The 14,396-nt window shown below is 43.7% G+C and overlaps 1 protein-coding gene across 6 annotated transcripts in view; it reads left to right on the forward strand.

Annotated features, from left to right (window-relative positions):
- ATP2C1 (ATPase secretory pathway Ca2+ transporting 1) overlaps nucleotides 1-14,396 on the forward strand; it is a 123,933-nt gene that overhangs the window by 92,867 nt on the left and 16,670 nt on the right. For 5 of the 6 annotated variants that reach the window (XM_078151535.1, XM_020987262.2, XM_078151536.1 and 2 more), the window contains 8 exons: nucleotides 2,025-2,091; nucleotides 2,938-3,062; nucleotides 4,018-4,115; nucleotides 4,365-4,460; nucleotides 4,550-4,639; nucleotides 6,421-6,525; nucleotides 8,140-8,296; nucleotides 12,506-12,676. In XM_078151535.1, the coding sequence (XP_078007661.1) occupies nucleotides 2,025-2,091; nucleotides 2,938-3,062; nucleotides 4,018-4,115; nucleotides 4,365-4,460; nucleotides 4,550-4,639; nucleotides 6,421-6,525; nucleotides 8,140-8,296; nucleotides 12,506-12,676 (909 nt within the window). The remainder of the gene's footprint in view (nucleotides 1-2,024; nucleotides 2,092-2,937; nucleotides 3,063-4,017; nucleotides 4,116-4,364; nucleotides 4,461-4,549; nucleotides 4,640-6,420; nucleotides 6,526-8,139; nucleotides 8,297-12,505; nucleotides 12,677-14,396) is intronic. The other variant, XM_078151527.1, reaches the window with a different exon arrangement.

Here is a 14,396-nt window from a genome sequence, read left to right on the forward strand (position 1 = left end):
AGTCAGCGAGCACTTACACGTTCACTGTGTGCCAGGTGCTGTGTCTGGTCCCAGGAACACACACATATGAAATAGAATGATCCCTGCCCTCAAAGAGCTTACAGTCTGAAACAGGAAACAGAATGGAAGGAGCCTGGTGCCTGGCCTCTGCTAAGCCCACTGACTGACTGACTGCATTTGGAGGCAGAGGATTGGGGTTTAGATCCTGGCACTGCCCCCATCTCCTTTGCAACCCGAGGCAGTTACTTGGCTTCTCTGGGCCTCAGTTTACCTAATCTGTAACATAAGGCAAATGGACTAGATGATCTCTGAGGCCCTGTAGAGCTTTAAAGCTGGGACATTATACTACAATAAATAGAAATAAATACAAGGTAATTGGGGAGAGGCCATAAGCATTCAATAAGGAATTAAATGAAAATCAGTTGATTTGTGAATGTATTCATACCTCTACAGAGGCATGTAACCATCGTGCATTACTTCTCTGCTGTGGTTCAATTATCCATTTAACCCCTTGTAGGAATCTTGGGCCAGAGGGGTGGAGATTTCAATGTGCATGCATTATAATTGACTGCTGCAGAACAGACCTTGAGGTGAACATTAAGATTTTGCCTGTGGGACCCCTTCTTTCACAGCCCAGATTATAGCTCTCACATGCCTTAGTTGGCAATCCTGAGAAGCTACTGTGAGCAAAGGAAAGTGACAGCTTGGTGAGCAGCCATCTGTGTGATGTTCAGCCTCTCTGAGTTTGGCCAAGCTGACCCACACGTGGCAGAAAGAGTCTGTAATCTGACTGGTGCGTAGAGCCTTTCCAGCTTGGCCGACCCTGCTAAGGAAGCTGAGAATGCAGTTCGCTTCCTTTACATACCTGATAATTCAATATTTGAATTGATATTTGTTTGATTAAGAAATTATTTTGACCTTGTTCCTGTTCTTCAACTTGTCTACTTTTATCATAAAGTGATGGGGAACAGGAAGTTAATTGACTTTTAATTTATTCTCTGCTTCCTCTTAACTAACTATGAGCTTACAGAACTCTGCAATAAAACCTCTCTGGACAGTGAGGCTGTGTGACTACTGTGGATAAGCAGTGGTCCAAACAGCTGTGGTAAGCTGAAAACGTTTCCAAGATGCTTTCCTGATCTTTCCTCCCTGTGCCCTGCGTTTCTTTGATTCAGGAGCTTTCAGAGCCAGAATCCCCGGCGTCACCATTGGGAAGAGCAGTTGTCTGTCATTGTACGAGCAAGGGACTATAGGTAGTGAGAATCGGACTGAGTCTACCCCAGCCTGGCCTAAGCCTGAAAGATCTGCTCTCCAGCCCCAAGTAAATTTTTGGCATTTTTTAAAGGCTAGCTTGAGGGAAGTAATTGGTTTCTGATTGAGTTTTTTTTATTTTTAAAGTGTGGTCTCAGGAAATCTGACTGTAGGAAGGACATAAGCATCTATTAAGTGCCTACTGTGTGTTGGACCCTGTGCTAGCTTCACCCCTCTGGATCTGATAACTCTGTCAGAGTCTTAATTCATTGTATTTTCCAGTACTGAGGTAATAAAATGACATAGGTATCTCTTGAAATACAGAGTAGATCCATTCCCTAGAAAGTCACGTTATTATAAATTCCACATACTTGGCTCTGTTTTTTTCTACGTTCTGTGTTACACCATGATGTAATTTCTCCATAATGTTAAATTTGAACTTAGCCAATTTGTAATCTAACATTCCCTAGTTTATGGAGCAGCGTAGTGCAGTGTGTTAGATTTAGAATGAAAGATCCTGGGTTCTAATTCTACCTCACCTGTTGTCTATTTCTGTGACCTGGAATAAGTCACTTCTCTGGGCCTCAGTTTCCTCATTTATAAAAGGAGAGGGTGGGACTACATGACTCCTAAGGTCCATTCCAGCTTTAAGACTATGATCTGTGATCTTGTGATCTCTGTGTGCCATGAGATTTCAGTACAGCCTTAACTGTCGTGATGCTCTTCCCCAGAGTTTGAATAACGAGGCCAGGACCTGTTTGATTCTGTTACAGGTATTATCATGCTGGTTGGCTGGTTACAAGGAAAACATATCCTGGATATGTTTACTATTGGCGTGAGGTGAGAGAGAAGCTGGCGTTTAGTCTTTCGGGTTTTGTCTGAGGGCTGTGACATCTTGAGCAATTTCTAAGAGGAAGGACCAGTGTCCTTTGGGCTCCATTGTAGTACTTGGTGCGTTACAGAATAGACGGGGAAGCTCTGTTCCTCCCCAAGTCCTTATGGTCCACAAGAGGATCTGATTTGCAAATATTGTGTACATATTTTAAGTTCTACACCAGGATTAAGTTTTTCCTCTGGGTCGCTGTGTATTTTGTTGATCTTAACATTTTGCCCCTGCTTTTCCTGGTCATTTGAAAGACCCTTAAAATTCTAGCAGTTCCATAGATTGCAGTGAGACTAAGAACATTAGGTTCATTCATCTACTGCTAAATTCTACACAGGTTTAATAAAACAACATATTTTGTGGTTTATCATACATTAGTGATTTAGTGTATATGTGCAAGTCAGACCAGCAGCACTCTTTTTCCAGAAATAAGTTTTTATTGATGTCTTTTGTTTTTTTACATCACTGTAGTTTCCCCCAGAATCCCTCTCCCTCTCTGTCCCAGTGAGCCAGCCCATATAACAAATAGTTTTTTTTTAAAGATAAAATAAGAGGTGGAAAATTGGCATAACTGGCATACATTGAAGAAATTTGGGTAAATGTGCAATGCACAACACTTGTGGACCTCCCCCTCCTTTCTGCAAAGGAGTGTGAGGGAAGGTCTTCTCGTGTTTTTTCTTTTGAGACGTCGATCAGCAGCACTAATTCTTTGGTATTTTATTACTGCCAATTAAATAATTTGTACCTTTTGTTCAGAAAGCCAGTGGGTGCACTTCTCGTTTGACACGTACTTTGTGTTGCAGTCTGGCTGTAGCTGCCATTCCTGAAGGCCTTCCCATTGTGGTGACTGTGACTCTGGCTCTTGGTGTCATGAGGATGGTGAAGAAAAGAGCCATTGTTAAAAAGCTGCCGATCGTTGAAACTCTAGGTGAGTTGTGCTGACGGAAGCCTTGACCAGATGAGAGTCACTGAGCCAGGTCAGCGCTGAACTGAGAATGTTGGGTTCTGTAGCTCATTGTGCTGTTACCAGGACATGGCCACGGAGGGGTGGGCCATCATAGCAAAACCACCTGGGACGTCTGTCCTGAGAACAGCCTCCTATACAATGCTGAAATCTTTTTAGAATACACATCATGAATGAAACAGAAATGCTAGCCATCATGGCAGTGAAAGTTTTTCATTTTGATACTACCAAAAAGGTGATGTTGGTAAGACTCGCTGGCATAGACAAAGGTGGCTTGAGAGCCAGGCAGCTTGGATTAGCTGGAGACATTTCTGTACTGTGGCCACTTTTTGCTTTATGATGGCAAATTCACTGTCTCTTTGGGAGCCCTCTTTTTAAAAGGCCCTTTATTCTGAATTGGGGATATACAAGAAGTACTTTGAATTTAATTTGCCTGTCTGGCAGTTTAATGCCATGATCCTAGGTATCGGATACCTTGTGATTTCTCAGCTCTGAGAAGTTTTGCGTGTTTACATCCCAAAAACCCAGTGAGCTACCTCTGTTGCCCGTCATGCCTGTCCCACCCTGGATTCATTAAATAGGATCATTATGGGAAACTAGAAAGGAATAGGGAGCGGAGGAGTACTTAGAAAAATGTTTAACATGGAAAAGCAGCCTACATTTTGATTGTTTTCTAAACCCCGAATGGAAAGTTGGGGAGCCTTTGTTGAGAAACAAGTATGATGAGAACACAGCTTTGCGCCCAACACTTTGTCATTTTCACAGGTGTGAGTGACCAAGATCCCATTTCCAGTGATCAGGTCGTTTTCTCTCTCATCTTCTGAGCAGCTTGGCTTTCCAAGCATTTATTTGTGTCCATTAAACACCTTTGTGTATGCCCCACTGTTCCCTTTTATGACGGTCCTGCACTATCTTCTAGGTTGCTGTAATGTGATTTGTTCTGATAAAACGGGGACGCTGACCAAGAACGAAATGACCGTGACTCACATCTTTACTTCGGATGGGCAGCACGCGGAGGTAGCTCATGGGGTTTCTCTTCTTTGTCTGTATTGAAAGCATACTTTGTGCAACGAAAACATTAAACTCAAGTGGAATCTATCCTGAGTCTTTTAAGTTTTTCTTTTGAAGAACAAATTCAAATACTTTTCTAGGAATACGCTTTTTGCAGTGTTTGTGGCATAAATTAATTTCAGCATGACCTGTTTCTGTTTGCTCTCTCCTTTCCACTCGTCAGTAATTTTGATGCAAGTTTATATGATTTCTTAGGTTACTGGCGTAGGCTACAATCAGTTTGGTGAAGTCATACTTGATGGAGATGTTGTTCATGGATTCTATCACCCATCCATTAGTAGGATTGTCGAGGTAAGTACTTAGCTGCTTAAAGAGTGTAGCTTTTCAAGACAACTCAGTGTGTTCTGACAGCTTTGTAGTTACACATATATTTCTCTTAGGTGGGCTGTGTGTGCAATGATGCTGTAATTAGGAACAGCACTTTAATGGGAAAGCCTACAGAAGGAGCCTTAATTGCTCTTGCAATGAAGGTATGTGTTTATAAGTTATTCGATTTCAGATAGCAGGACTGATTTTGTCTTTGCTTATGAGTGACATAGAGGAAAAATCCCATATACCTTCTTAATTTTTTTAAATGTAATTTTTTTATTCTGAAACTTAAACATCCAAAAAAGAGCATTTTCATATACACATCGGAACACAAGAGGATTCTATATGAAATGATAAATCTCCACATCATATTAGTTGCTTTATATTAAAATGTATTTAATAAATTCTACACATGACTTTTGAAATTTTCCCATTTTTGCTTCATTTGGAACTTCTTTCTTTTTTATATAGTTGAAAAAATGTTTCAGTGGTCCCCCTTTTTTGGCATTGCTTTTGTGAACCAACTGCTCCCTCACTTCTTTTTCCCAACCACCAAAAACTAACAGATGAGCAAAGTCAGCTCTGGGGTGTGTGGGTATGGGTGTGTGTGGGGTGGGTGGGTGGTGGGGAAGGACAGACCAGCTGGTGCAGTGGGTCTGTATGGGGTGGCCCAGGTTCTGAAGCACCTTACAAGCCAAAGAGAAAAGACACACCTTGAATTTGCTAAGCAATAGGACGCTATTGTAGATAGTTAAGCCCTAAGGAAGTCATGTGCTGAAAAAGGGGGTCTTTTGGATTGGGAATTTTTTACTTTCTTTATTTTATGTGACCCTTTTTGTAGGTTGGTGAAACTGATGGATCCCTATTCAAAATTTTTTTAAATTCATAAAATAAAATATAGAAGACTACAATGGAAAGCAATTATAATGAAGTGTAGTTATCAGAGATTTTTTTTTTAAATCTCATAGACCCAGCTTAAGAATCTCTGTTTTATTTTGGTTTTCACATCATTATCTTCTTGAGACTGTCTCCCTATCATCTCGCCCAGGATGGGGTCAGTTGCTTTCACAGCCCGACCCCCCACGCCAACAGGTTTGGAAGCCCTCGCCTGCCCTGTTTTCTGTCCTGGGGCATTTGTGCCTCCTTAGGCAGCTGGAGGTCTGCACCTGTCGGGGCTCTCTGTGTTAGAGCCAGCCTTGGTGTGCGTAGACCCTGAGTGCCCCCTGCCTCTGCCTCTCCCGGCAGCTGGGATGGTGGGACAGGCACGTTCCGGCATCCTTCTCCTGGGCTGCCGTCAGTGGCTGGCACACTGACTTTGGAGTCATGAGGACTTGGTTCTAGTTCTGCCTGACTCACGGGGCATGCAGTATTCTAGGAAGGTTCTTTAAACTTTTGGCAAGGTAACCAAAACCCTCTGCCCTTGGTTGCTGACCCATGGCATTACAGGTATGGTCCTCAAAGACAGGGGAGGGGTTGGTAGCGTGAGTTGGACCATAGAGAGACTGGAAATGTACTGGCCTTCTCCAAGGCAGCTGGTGGCACAGTGGATAGAGCTTGGGGCATGGAGTCAGGAAGGCCAGTGTTCATATGTGGCCTCGTGCCCTCACCATGTGGCCCTGGAGAAGTCACTTATCCTCTACCTGCCTCCATTTTCTCATTTGTAAAATGGGGATCATAATAACACTTGTCTGTCAGGGTTATCGTGAGCATCAAATGAGGTCACATTTGTAAAGTGCTCAGTGCAGTCTCTGGCACGTAGTAGGTGCTATAGAAACATAATTATTAGTAGGGATAGTAGTAACCTATGTTTGATAAAGTTTGAGCCTCCGAGCTGGGCTTCTTACCACGCGAGGCACCGTTAGAGAACAGCGTTTGTCCTTTCTTATATTGTCAAACATCTAAGCTGGTGAAAAGAATGTTTTTCCTTTTGTGTTTTACACAGATGGGCCTTGATGGACTGCAGCAGGACTACATAAGAAAAGCAGAGTATCCCTTTAGTTCTGAGCAAAAATGGATGGCTGTTAGGTGTGTGCACAGAACACAACAGGTAGCCTTGCTCTGAATGCCTCTTCATGGTGTTGTCACATGTCGTCCTTTCCCGCTGGTAGCTTAGATAACTGCGTCCTGTCTGTACTGTCAGACACTAGGTGGAAAGTCAGCAGAGCCTTATCCTCTAAAGCCTGTATAAGCAAAGTCGGATGAACCCATCTCACATCCTGTGCTCTGACAAATATAAACAAATTTTGGTTTTTTAAGTGGCAACCACAGGCAGGAACACAGAGTGAAAATATCTTCATGAAATCCCTCTGTTTATGAGCAAAGGAATGGGTTTCATGTTCACCCTTTGCAGGAGTTATACATGTTACAAAACAAAACCCAAAAAAAACCCCCAGAAAAACTAAAGTCAAGAAAAATAAAGGAAGTGAGGAAATCTTACTTTAGTTTGTACTCAGAGATGCAGTGTCTCAGTTACTTACGTTGGACCCATTCATTAATACCTGCTTCTTAGCGCTGGCTCCCAACACCACTTCGTAACCTGACCCCATCCATTCTTCTCTCTCTGGGGCGGAAGGCATTTCTCCTCATAGCCCCCTCTTTCAGGAGAGGCCTGCAGCCTATGGCCCTGCCCTCTAGTCCAAGGGCCCAGTCAGGTCATTGGGTGGGATGTGAGGACCAGGCAGAATCAATCCTGCAGCTGAGGGAGGTCTCCCAGGGATGAGTTTCCTGGAGAAGGGGGGCATGATGAAGATTCCAGAGACGTTCATAATGGTTCTTAAGGAAAGAAAGACATAGAGAGGGCTTGTTGATTATTTTTTATCCTGGAGCTAAGAAGCCACGTAACTCAGGAGAGTCCAACATGCCATACATGTAGCAAAAATAGAAATGTGTTAACAGCCCTTGTGACTCTTCTGGATGAATTGGGCAGATGGTAAAGTGGTTAGGGAAGACCCAGGTACAGGTGTCACCTCTGACACGTGCTGGCTGCGTCACCCTGGGCAAGTCACTTAATCTCTCAGTATCAAGGCATTATCTTGTACTTTAAGTTGCAGAACAGTTGAAGATCTGTATTGGCAGTGAAATTCCTTATTGAGGGTTGTCTTTATTAATGAAATTGCACATTTGACCCTCTACACCCTAAGGGGGAAAAAAAAGCCTCTTCTAGTGTGCCAGAATTATCTGTGTTGGAACAAGAATTCTTAATGGTGTTTGTGTCGTGGCCCCTTTGGCAGTTGAGTGAAGCCTGTGGACCCTTTGTTAGAATAATGGTTTTAAATGTATAAAATAAATGTATAGACTAAAAATTAAATTATATAGAAATGCAGTTATCAAAGTTTTTTTTTTAAGTTTGTGTACTTGGGTTAAGAACCCCTGATATTGAGTGAAGAATTCATGAAAATAAATGCTAGATGTTCAAAATTCCTGCACCCCTAAAATGTAAATAAATTTGTGGCTTTAGTTTTATGTAGGGATAATTTTTTTTATGTGGCTGTAAGGAGGATCTGACAGTCTTATGTTTTGGATAAGGCTGTTTAAATTTCCAGGGTGCTGCAGGGATTTACAGCAGAAATGTGCTAGCGGCTATGATGGTGCCAACATGGCACTACTTCGTGGTAGTCTAGTAGAAATTCCACTGCCTTGTCATGTCTGTTCTTCTCCTCAGGACAACCCAGAAATTTGTTTTATGAAGGGTGCTTATGAACAAGTGATCCGATACTGTACCACATACAATAGCAAAGGACAGACCTTGGCACTCACTCAGCAGCAGAAGGACATCTACCAGCAGGAGAAGTCCACCATGGGCTCTGCAGGACTCAGAGGTACCTCGGCGCTGGGGGGCCCCGGGGAGGGCTCCTTTCTAGCCTCTGTTCTTCCACTTAGTGCAGTGTGTGTCGTGTTTTAACAGAAATATTGCACCCTTCATTCTCTTATCTCTTTTATGCCCTGGAGACAGTTAACTAACTTTTGTGAAGATGAAGCCTCTGTATAATCAAAATATGTCTTAGCTTATCCCATTTTTTCATTCTTCATCAGAAGATTGTCCATCTACCACAGGGGGTTGAGGGGGAGGGTATAGAGGCCGAGCCTTTTCTTGCTATATGCTGTCAGCAATAGGCACAAATTTAAGGCCGTTTTCTAGCTAAAAGTTTTGTTATTTCTATCTTCACCAGTACCTTCTGCCCCTTTTTTTCCTACTTTTTGGTGAGGCAATCGGGGTTAAGTGACTTGCCCAGGGCCCAGTAAGTGTCAATGTCTAGCGTCTGAGGCTGGATTTGAACTTGGGTCCTCCTGATTCCAAGGCCGGAGCTCTATCCGCTGCACTGTGTAGCTCCCTGCCTGCCCTTTAATTAGCTAGAAATGCCAGGGCTTTCTTATTCTGATGCAGTCTAACTTGGGGAGGATTTTCTTTCTCAGGACTCGGGGACCATGCTCGGGTGGAGAAAGGCTGTGGGAAAGCCTTTTTACAGCGCCATAATTCTAAATAAGCATCATCTCCCCCCTCCTGGCCTTTGGGACCATGCTTTGAGGACAGAAGCTGTAGGCTGTTGCCTCACAAGGAGGACCTAGTTTACCAGTGTTTGAACTGGGCATTTCCCCCCCTTCACAGAGGCTTAGCCCTAGCTGGAGGTTATAGATACAGTCTTAACATTCTTGTCTTTGGAGGTAAATTGTGAATACTCTCTACAGGGATTCAACACATGGGGAGGTCAGGGCTAGGGGAGAAACCATGGCCCTGCCAGGTGCTCAACCCAAGGAGCCGGGACTTCCGGAGAGCCTGGGTGGTTGTATTCACCCAAGTTAAATGGAGTCTGGTGTGATGGGATTGTAGAAGACATGAACTTTCCAGAAAGGTGGAAGCTGGGCTCTGCTGGCTGCAGCTGTTGCTTCTAGGCAGGCAGGGTCCCTCCCTGTAGACCCAGCACAAGAAAGCCAGACAGACTCTTAGGAATGCTTCTTCTCAGGATGGCCAAGCCTGCATCTGTGTTATTAGAGCAGCCCCAGCCCTGCTTCTCCTGGTGTGTAGACGGACTTTGGAGGCTGGAGGGACACCCTGCCTCACTGGTGCTTCCTGTCATCTTCTGAGAAGGGATATTTTAAATTCCCCTAAGGAGTAGAATGGCTGTTTTCAAAGTTAAACTCCAGCAGAAGAGATCTCTCTGTGTCTCCTAGTTTTTAAAGAGCTGGAGAGCCCAGTTGGAGGCCTTGTTGCAATCATTCCCTCTGCTGATGGAGTTATGTCATCATGGCGATGAGCTTTGAAGGCCCAACAAGGCTGCAGAACCTCTGGCCTATGCTCCCCTCCACTATTCAGCCCTTGTCCTGACATTAGCTGGGCCATCAGTTGTGAAAATGAAGTGTGACCTGAAAAGTTTTTAGAGGTCTCATACTCAGAAGCCCAGAAGAGGAGGATGTTATTGTTTATTGACTTAACCAAATGAGTGGCGACATTCCCTGACTTGGAAAAAGCCTCCCAGTCGTCAGGCAGGCTCAGGCCCCAGGCAGGCTGCTTCAGGAAGGCCAGTTATCCATTCAGGACAGCTGCATTAGAGTCCTTAGAGAACGCAGGCATTTTCCAGTCTGCCCATGGCACAGATCCAGGTGGTTTGGCTCAGGAGATCCTAAAGGGCACATCAAAGAATCCGGCAGTACCAGCCCCGGGCCCACTGCAGGAGCAGGGCCTCCCTGACCCCTCCACACCTTCTGTCCCTCTTGAGTCTTCTCTCTGCCTCCTGTTGCCACACCCCCCTCACATCTGAGGACCTTGCCCAGACTTCACATGTCACCCAGCCCCGATGTCTTCCTCTAGCCTACCCTCTTCTCTGCCCCATCTCACAGGAAGAGGCCCCTTTCTTGCCAAACAGATCCCTCTCTGGGGATACTTGCTCCCATCCCTCACTCTCATTTGGCCATTCTTTGTCCCCTGGCCTCATCCCAGTGGCTTGCCACGTGCCGCATGTTTTGGAAATTCTTGTTCTTGACTGGCATCAGTGAACTTCTTCCTTTCACTTGGCACCAGCCACTGGATGAGGCACCTTGCTGAGTGTGGAAGTCGCTGTGTTGTGTTTCTTTAAAAAGGAAATCAAAGGCAACACATGAAAAATGAGGACAAAAAAATGTGCCTTCTAGTGGCTTCGGCTACTTTACACTCAACAAAAACTATAAACTATGAACATCTTTAAAAAATTTTAAGTGAGTGAAGATTTTACAAGTTAGTCCTTGTGGGCTCTCTGGGGCTAGAGAATCCTAAGAAATTCTAATTCCCCAAACTACTGCATCCACTTCTGTCTGTGTCCTGTTCTGGTAGATAACAGGTATGTGATAATATTTGTTGGCAGACAGCTGACTAAAAACTTGGGCTAAAAGGATGTAAAGGGAATGTACAATTAGGAGGAGACAGAGAAACACCTGCTTTGATTTGTGCTGACGTGGTAGAAGGTGTCGGGACATGGCTCCTTTTCTTCAGATTTCAGCCAGATGAGATGGTTCCCTCTGGAGACTTAGGGCTGCCAGCCCAGTTCTCCTGGCCATGCCACTTTGTTCTTGGCTTTCTTCTAAGTAGAAGAGACCCAGGTAGATGGGCTGCTTTGCCACTTGGGCTGTGCAGTGAATCAGGCTGATGTTAGAGGAAGAAAGCAGAGTAACTTTTGCTAGAATTTTAGTCATTTTTTTCCAGTTGGCAAATTCTGGAGAGCAAAGATAGAGCATCTTTGGAGGGACAGCCCTAGAGACCTGGTGAATCTTTCCCCCAGAGCCATTATTGGATTAGGTTTCTCAGGAGAAATCACAGTTCTCCCTGTTCTTTGGAATAAGGAGGAAAAGAGAATTTTCCCCATCAAGGCCTGTTGAGTCACAGTTGTTTTTGTTGTTGTTGTTGTTTTGACTAAGCAGTGGGGTTGAGTGACTTGCCCAGGGTCACACAGCTAGTGTTGTGTCTGAGGTTGGATTTGAACTCAGGTTCTCCTGAATCCAGGACCTGTGCTCTATCCACTGTGCCACCTAGCTGCCCCAAGACAGTTTTTTAAGAGTGAGTTAAAAATGTAAAATATTTGGTTTATCTCCTTTTAAAATTAATAATGGAAAATCTTGAATTATTTTCAACAAATAAGCAAAAAGGAAAATGCTTTTTTCTCATGGAAAATGGGAATGAAGAGGAATGAAAAGTGGAACAAAGTGGAGATAACGTCAGTGCTTGTCAAAAACTTTGATGGGCCAAGACCTAATTCAGTTACTGATACTTGATTTTTTTTAAGGGGGAACAGGAAGACAGACAGGGAGAGACAGAAAAGTGTAGTTACAGTTTGTTGTAGTGAAGTTGGAAGTACGAGTGTTCTTGAAATTCTTTTCGCCATTTTTTGATGGACAGAAAACTTTATTTTTTTTCAGTTTATTTGAAAAGGAAACCAGTACATAAGGCTTTTAAATAGAGATATCTCAATATCTTATGATTCTGCTTATAAATCTCGGTAGATCAAGTCAAGTCTACCAGGATGTATGAAACACCTCTTATTTCCTGGGCAATAAAAGGCAAAAAAACAGTTGTTGGTGTTCAGAGGCTCAAAGTCCGACTGGGAGACAACATGCTCACAGCTGTGTACACACGCTCCCTACGGGATGAACTGAAAGTCTTCACCGCGGGGAGGCATTAGCATTAAGGAGGATGGGGAAGGGCTTCTCGGAGAAGGTGGAGTCTTCACTGGGCCTGACAGGAAGCAGTGGAGAGGAGGTGGGAGAGATCTGCAGGCCTGGGGCAGCCAGCTGCTGCCTGGAGTCAGCGGAGGGAATGGATGTCTGTCCAGGGGACAGCAAGGAGACTGGGGTCACCAGATCGTGAGGAGTTTACGTTTTTATATTTGATTTGGCAAACATTTTACAAGAAGGAAACACTCAGATTTTAAGTGATTAAGGGGAAATTTTACTTGATTCATTGTCATTGTCTATACTTAGCATGTTTTCCACTTTAATTTATTTGAACAAGTTTCTTTGAGACTCATTTTTCTTTTCCTTGAATTTTGTCATTTCTTCCAAAGTTCTTGCCTTGGCTTCCGGCCCTGACTTGGGACAGCTGACGTTTCTGGGCCTGGTGGGGATCATTGATCCTCCCAGAACTGGAGTGAAAGAAGCAGTCACCACACTCATTGCCTCAGGAGTGTCCATAAAAATGGTGACGGGAGATTCCCAGGAGACTGCGATCGCCATTGGTACGGAAAGACCAGTGTGGTCATTTTGACTGTGTCACTCAGCTCTTCTGGTGGCTCAGTGCAGCTGGTGTGTTTTTAAGCGGCGGGTTCCATTTCTCAAGAGCATCTGTATGTTTGAGATATGACTGTGTAGTAAAGACTAACTCAAGCCATCAGTTGTACCCGTCTGTCCGGTGGGTTGTGAATATTCGTATCAAAAGATGCAGTAGGGCTTGATAATACTAGTACAATTAGAAAAACAGTCTGTGGGAGTGATTTGGATCACATAATTCTACAGCACTCACAAATAGCGAGTTTATTAATTATCCTGATGTTTTTAGCTTCAGTCTGTTGTGCTTATCAAGAATAATAATAATAATAATAATAATGCCAGCTGAGGTTTGACTTGGCATTTTAGTTTTCAAAGCCCTTCCATTTACAGTCTTCTTTAAGACTGGACAGCTCTGCAGGGTTAGGTTGGGAAAGAGATTATATCCATTTCATAATCCAGGCAAAGAAAAGTTAATTGGCTGATCTAAAGTCTCACAGCAAATCAGTAGCAAAGTCAGGATGCGCCTTCAGATTTGCCCTGTCTACCACACTGTTCAGGTCTCAAAGCATGTCTCGGTTTTATGGGCTTTAAAGCATATATTTATATGCCATTACCGGGAGAGAGAATTATTATTTCTCAAAATCCCAGAGAAAGTTCGAAGGAAGACCTAAGTTTGAGGTCTTTCCTTTTACTTAGTAACTGTCAAGTTCCTTTGCCTGTCTGAGCCTTATTTCCATCTATGCAAGATGGAAAGGAGGTTGTCTTGTCCACCTCATGGTTATTGGGTGGTAAAGTGCTCCAGACTCTGTAATTATGATTTATGATGTTGGATTTTATAGAGCCCTGTGCTAGGGATTAGGGATAAGGTTCAGACCCAGACTTGGAGTGGGTTGTCTGGGAGATTATCATTGACTTCATTCTTGAGTAAATTGTGTTTTTGTCTTTCCCATAGCTCAGCACACAGAGCTCTTTATTTCAATGCTATTTTAATTAGATGACCTTAATAAGGGCATTTTCACTAAAGGAAAAATACAGGAGGAAGGAAAAATATTCTGTTTCTCTCTGAGAGGACCAGAGCTAGGCAGAGTTTTTACCTGCAGCAAATGAAGGAAAGTTGAGCTCACTACACAAGTTGTATCAGTAAGATGATTAGGAGTATGTTTACCTTGTTAAAGTAGGCATACTGGCACCAAACTTTTATGCATTTGCATACGCTGTATCACAAGCTAGTCTGGAGTTCCTACTGCTCACGTGTGCTAATTATGTAGCTCATTATTGCTTTGTTAAGACTGGGTTTCTGCTAGCCTCCATTTAGTTTGATTGGTTGCCACTTGGTTCCAATTCCTGAAAGTAGAGTCCATCTGAACATCTTAGCTGGGATGAGACCCATTCACCTGGGCTGGCCGGTGGACGTTCCCTGGGTGGGAGCTCGGATGGATAGCGTGGCCAGCGCAGGGGCAGGAAGAGCTGGGTTCATCTCCGTTGTCTGACTGATGGGGAAGTCCCTCTGCCTTTCGGTCCCCCAGCTTGCTCATTTCTGTTGTGGAGATTGTCTGCAATGCAGAGCTTTGTGCTGATTCTAGTAGGACTGAATTATAATTTAATATGTAATGATTTTTAGCATGACATATATAATTCATTTAGGACTGTTTAGAAAGTTGGGGTTAAGTTTTTTTTTTTTTTAGATTA

The sequence above is a fragment of the Phascolarctos cinereus genome, unplaced genomic scaffold (genome assembly GCF_003287225.1).
Source record: "Phascolarctos cinereus isolate Bilbo 61053 unplaced genomic scaffold, phaCin_HiC Scaffold_1;HRSCAF=81, whole genome shotgun sequence".
In the NCBI taxonomy this organism is placed as follows: domain Eukaryota; kingdom Metazoa; phylum Chordata; class Mammalia; order Diprotodontia; family Phascolarctidae; genus Phascolarctos; species Phascolarctos cinereus.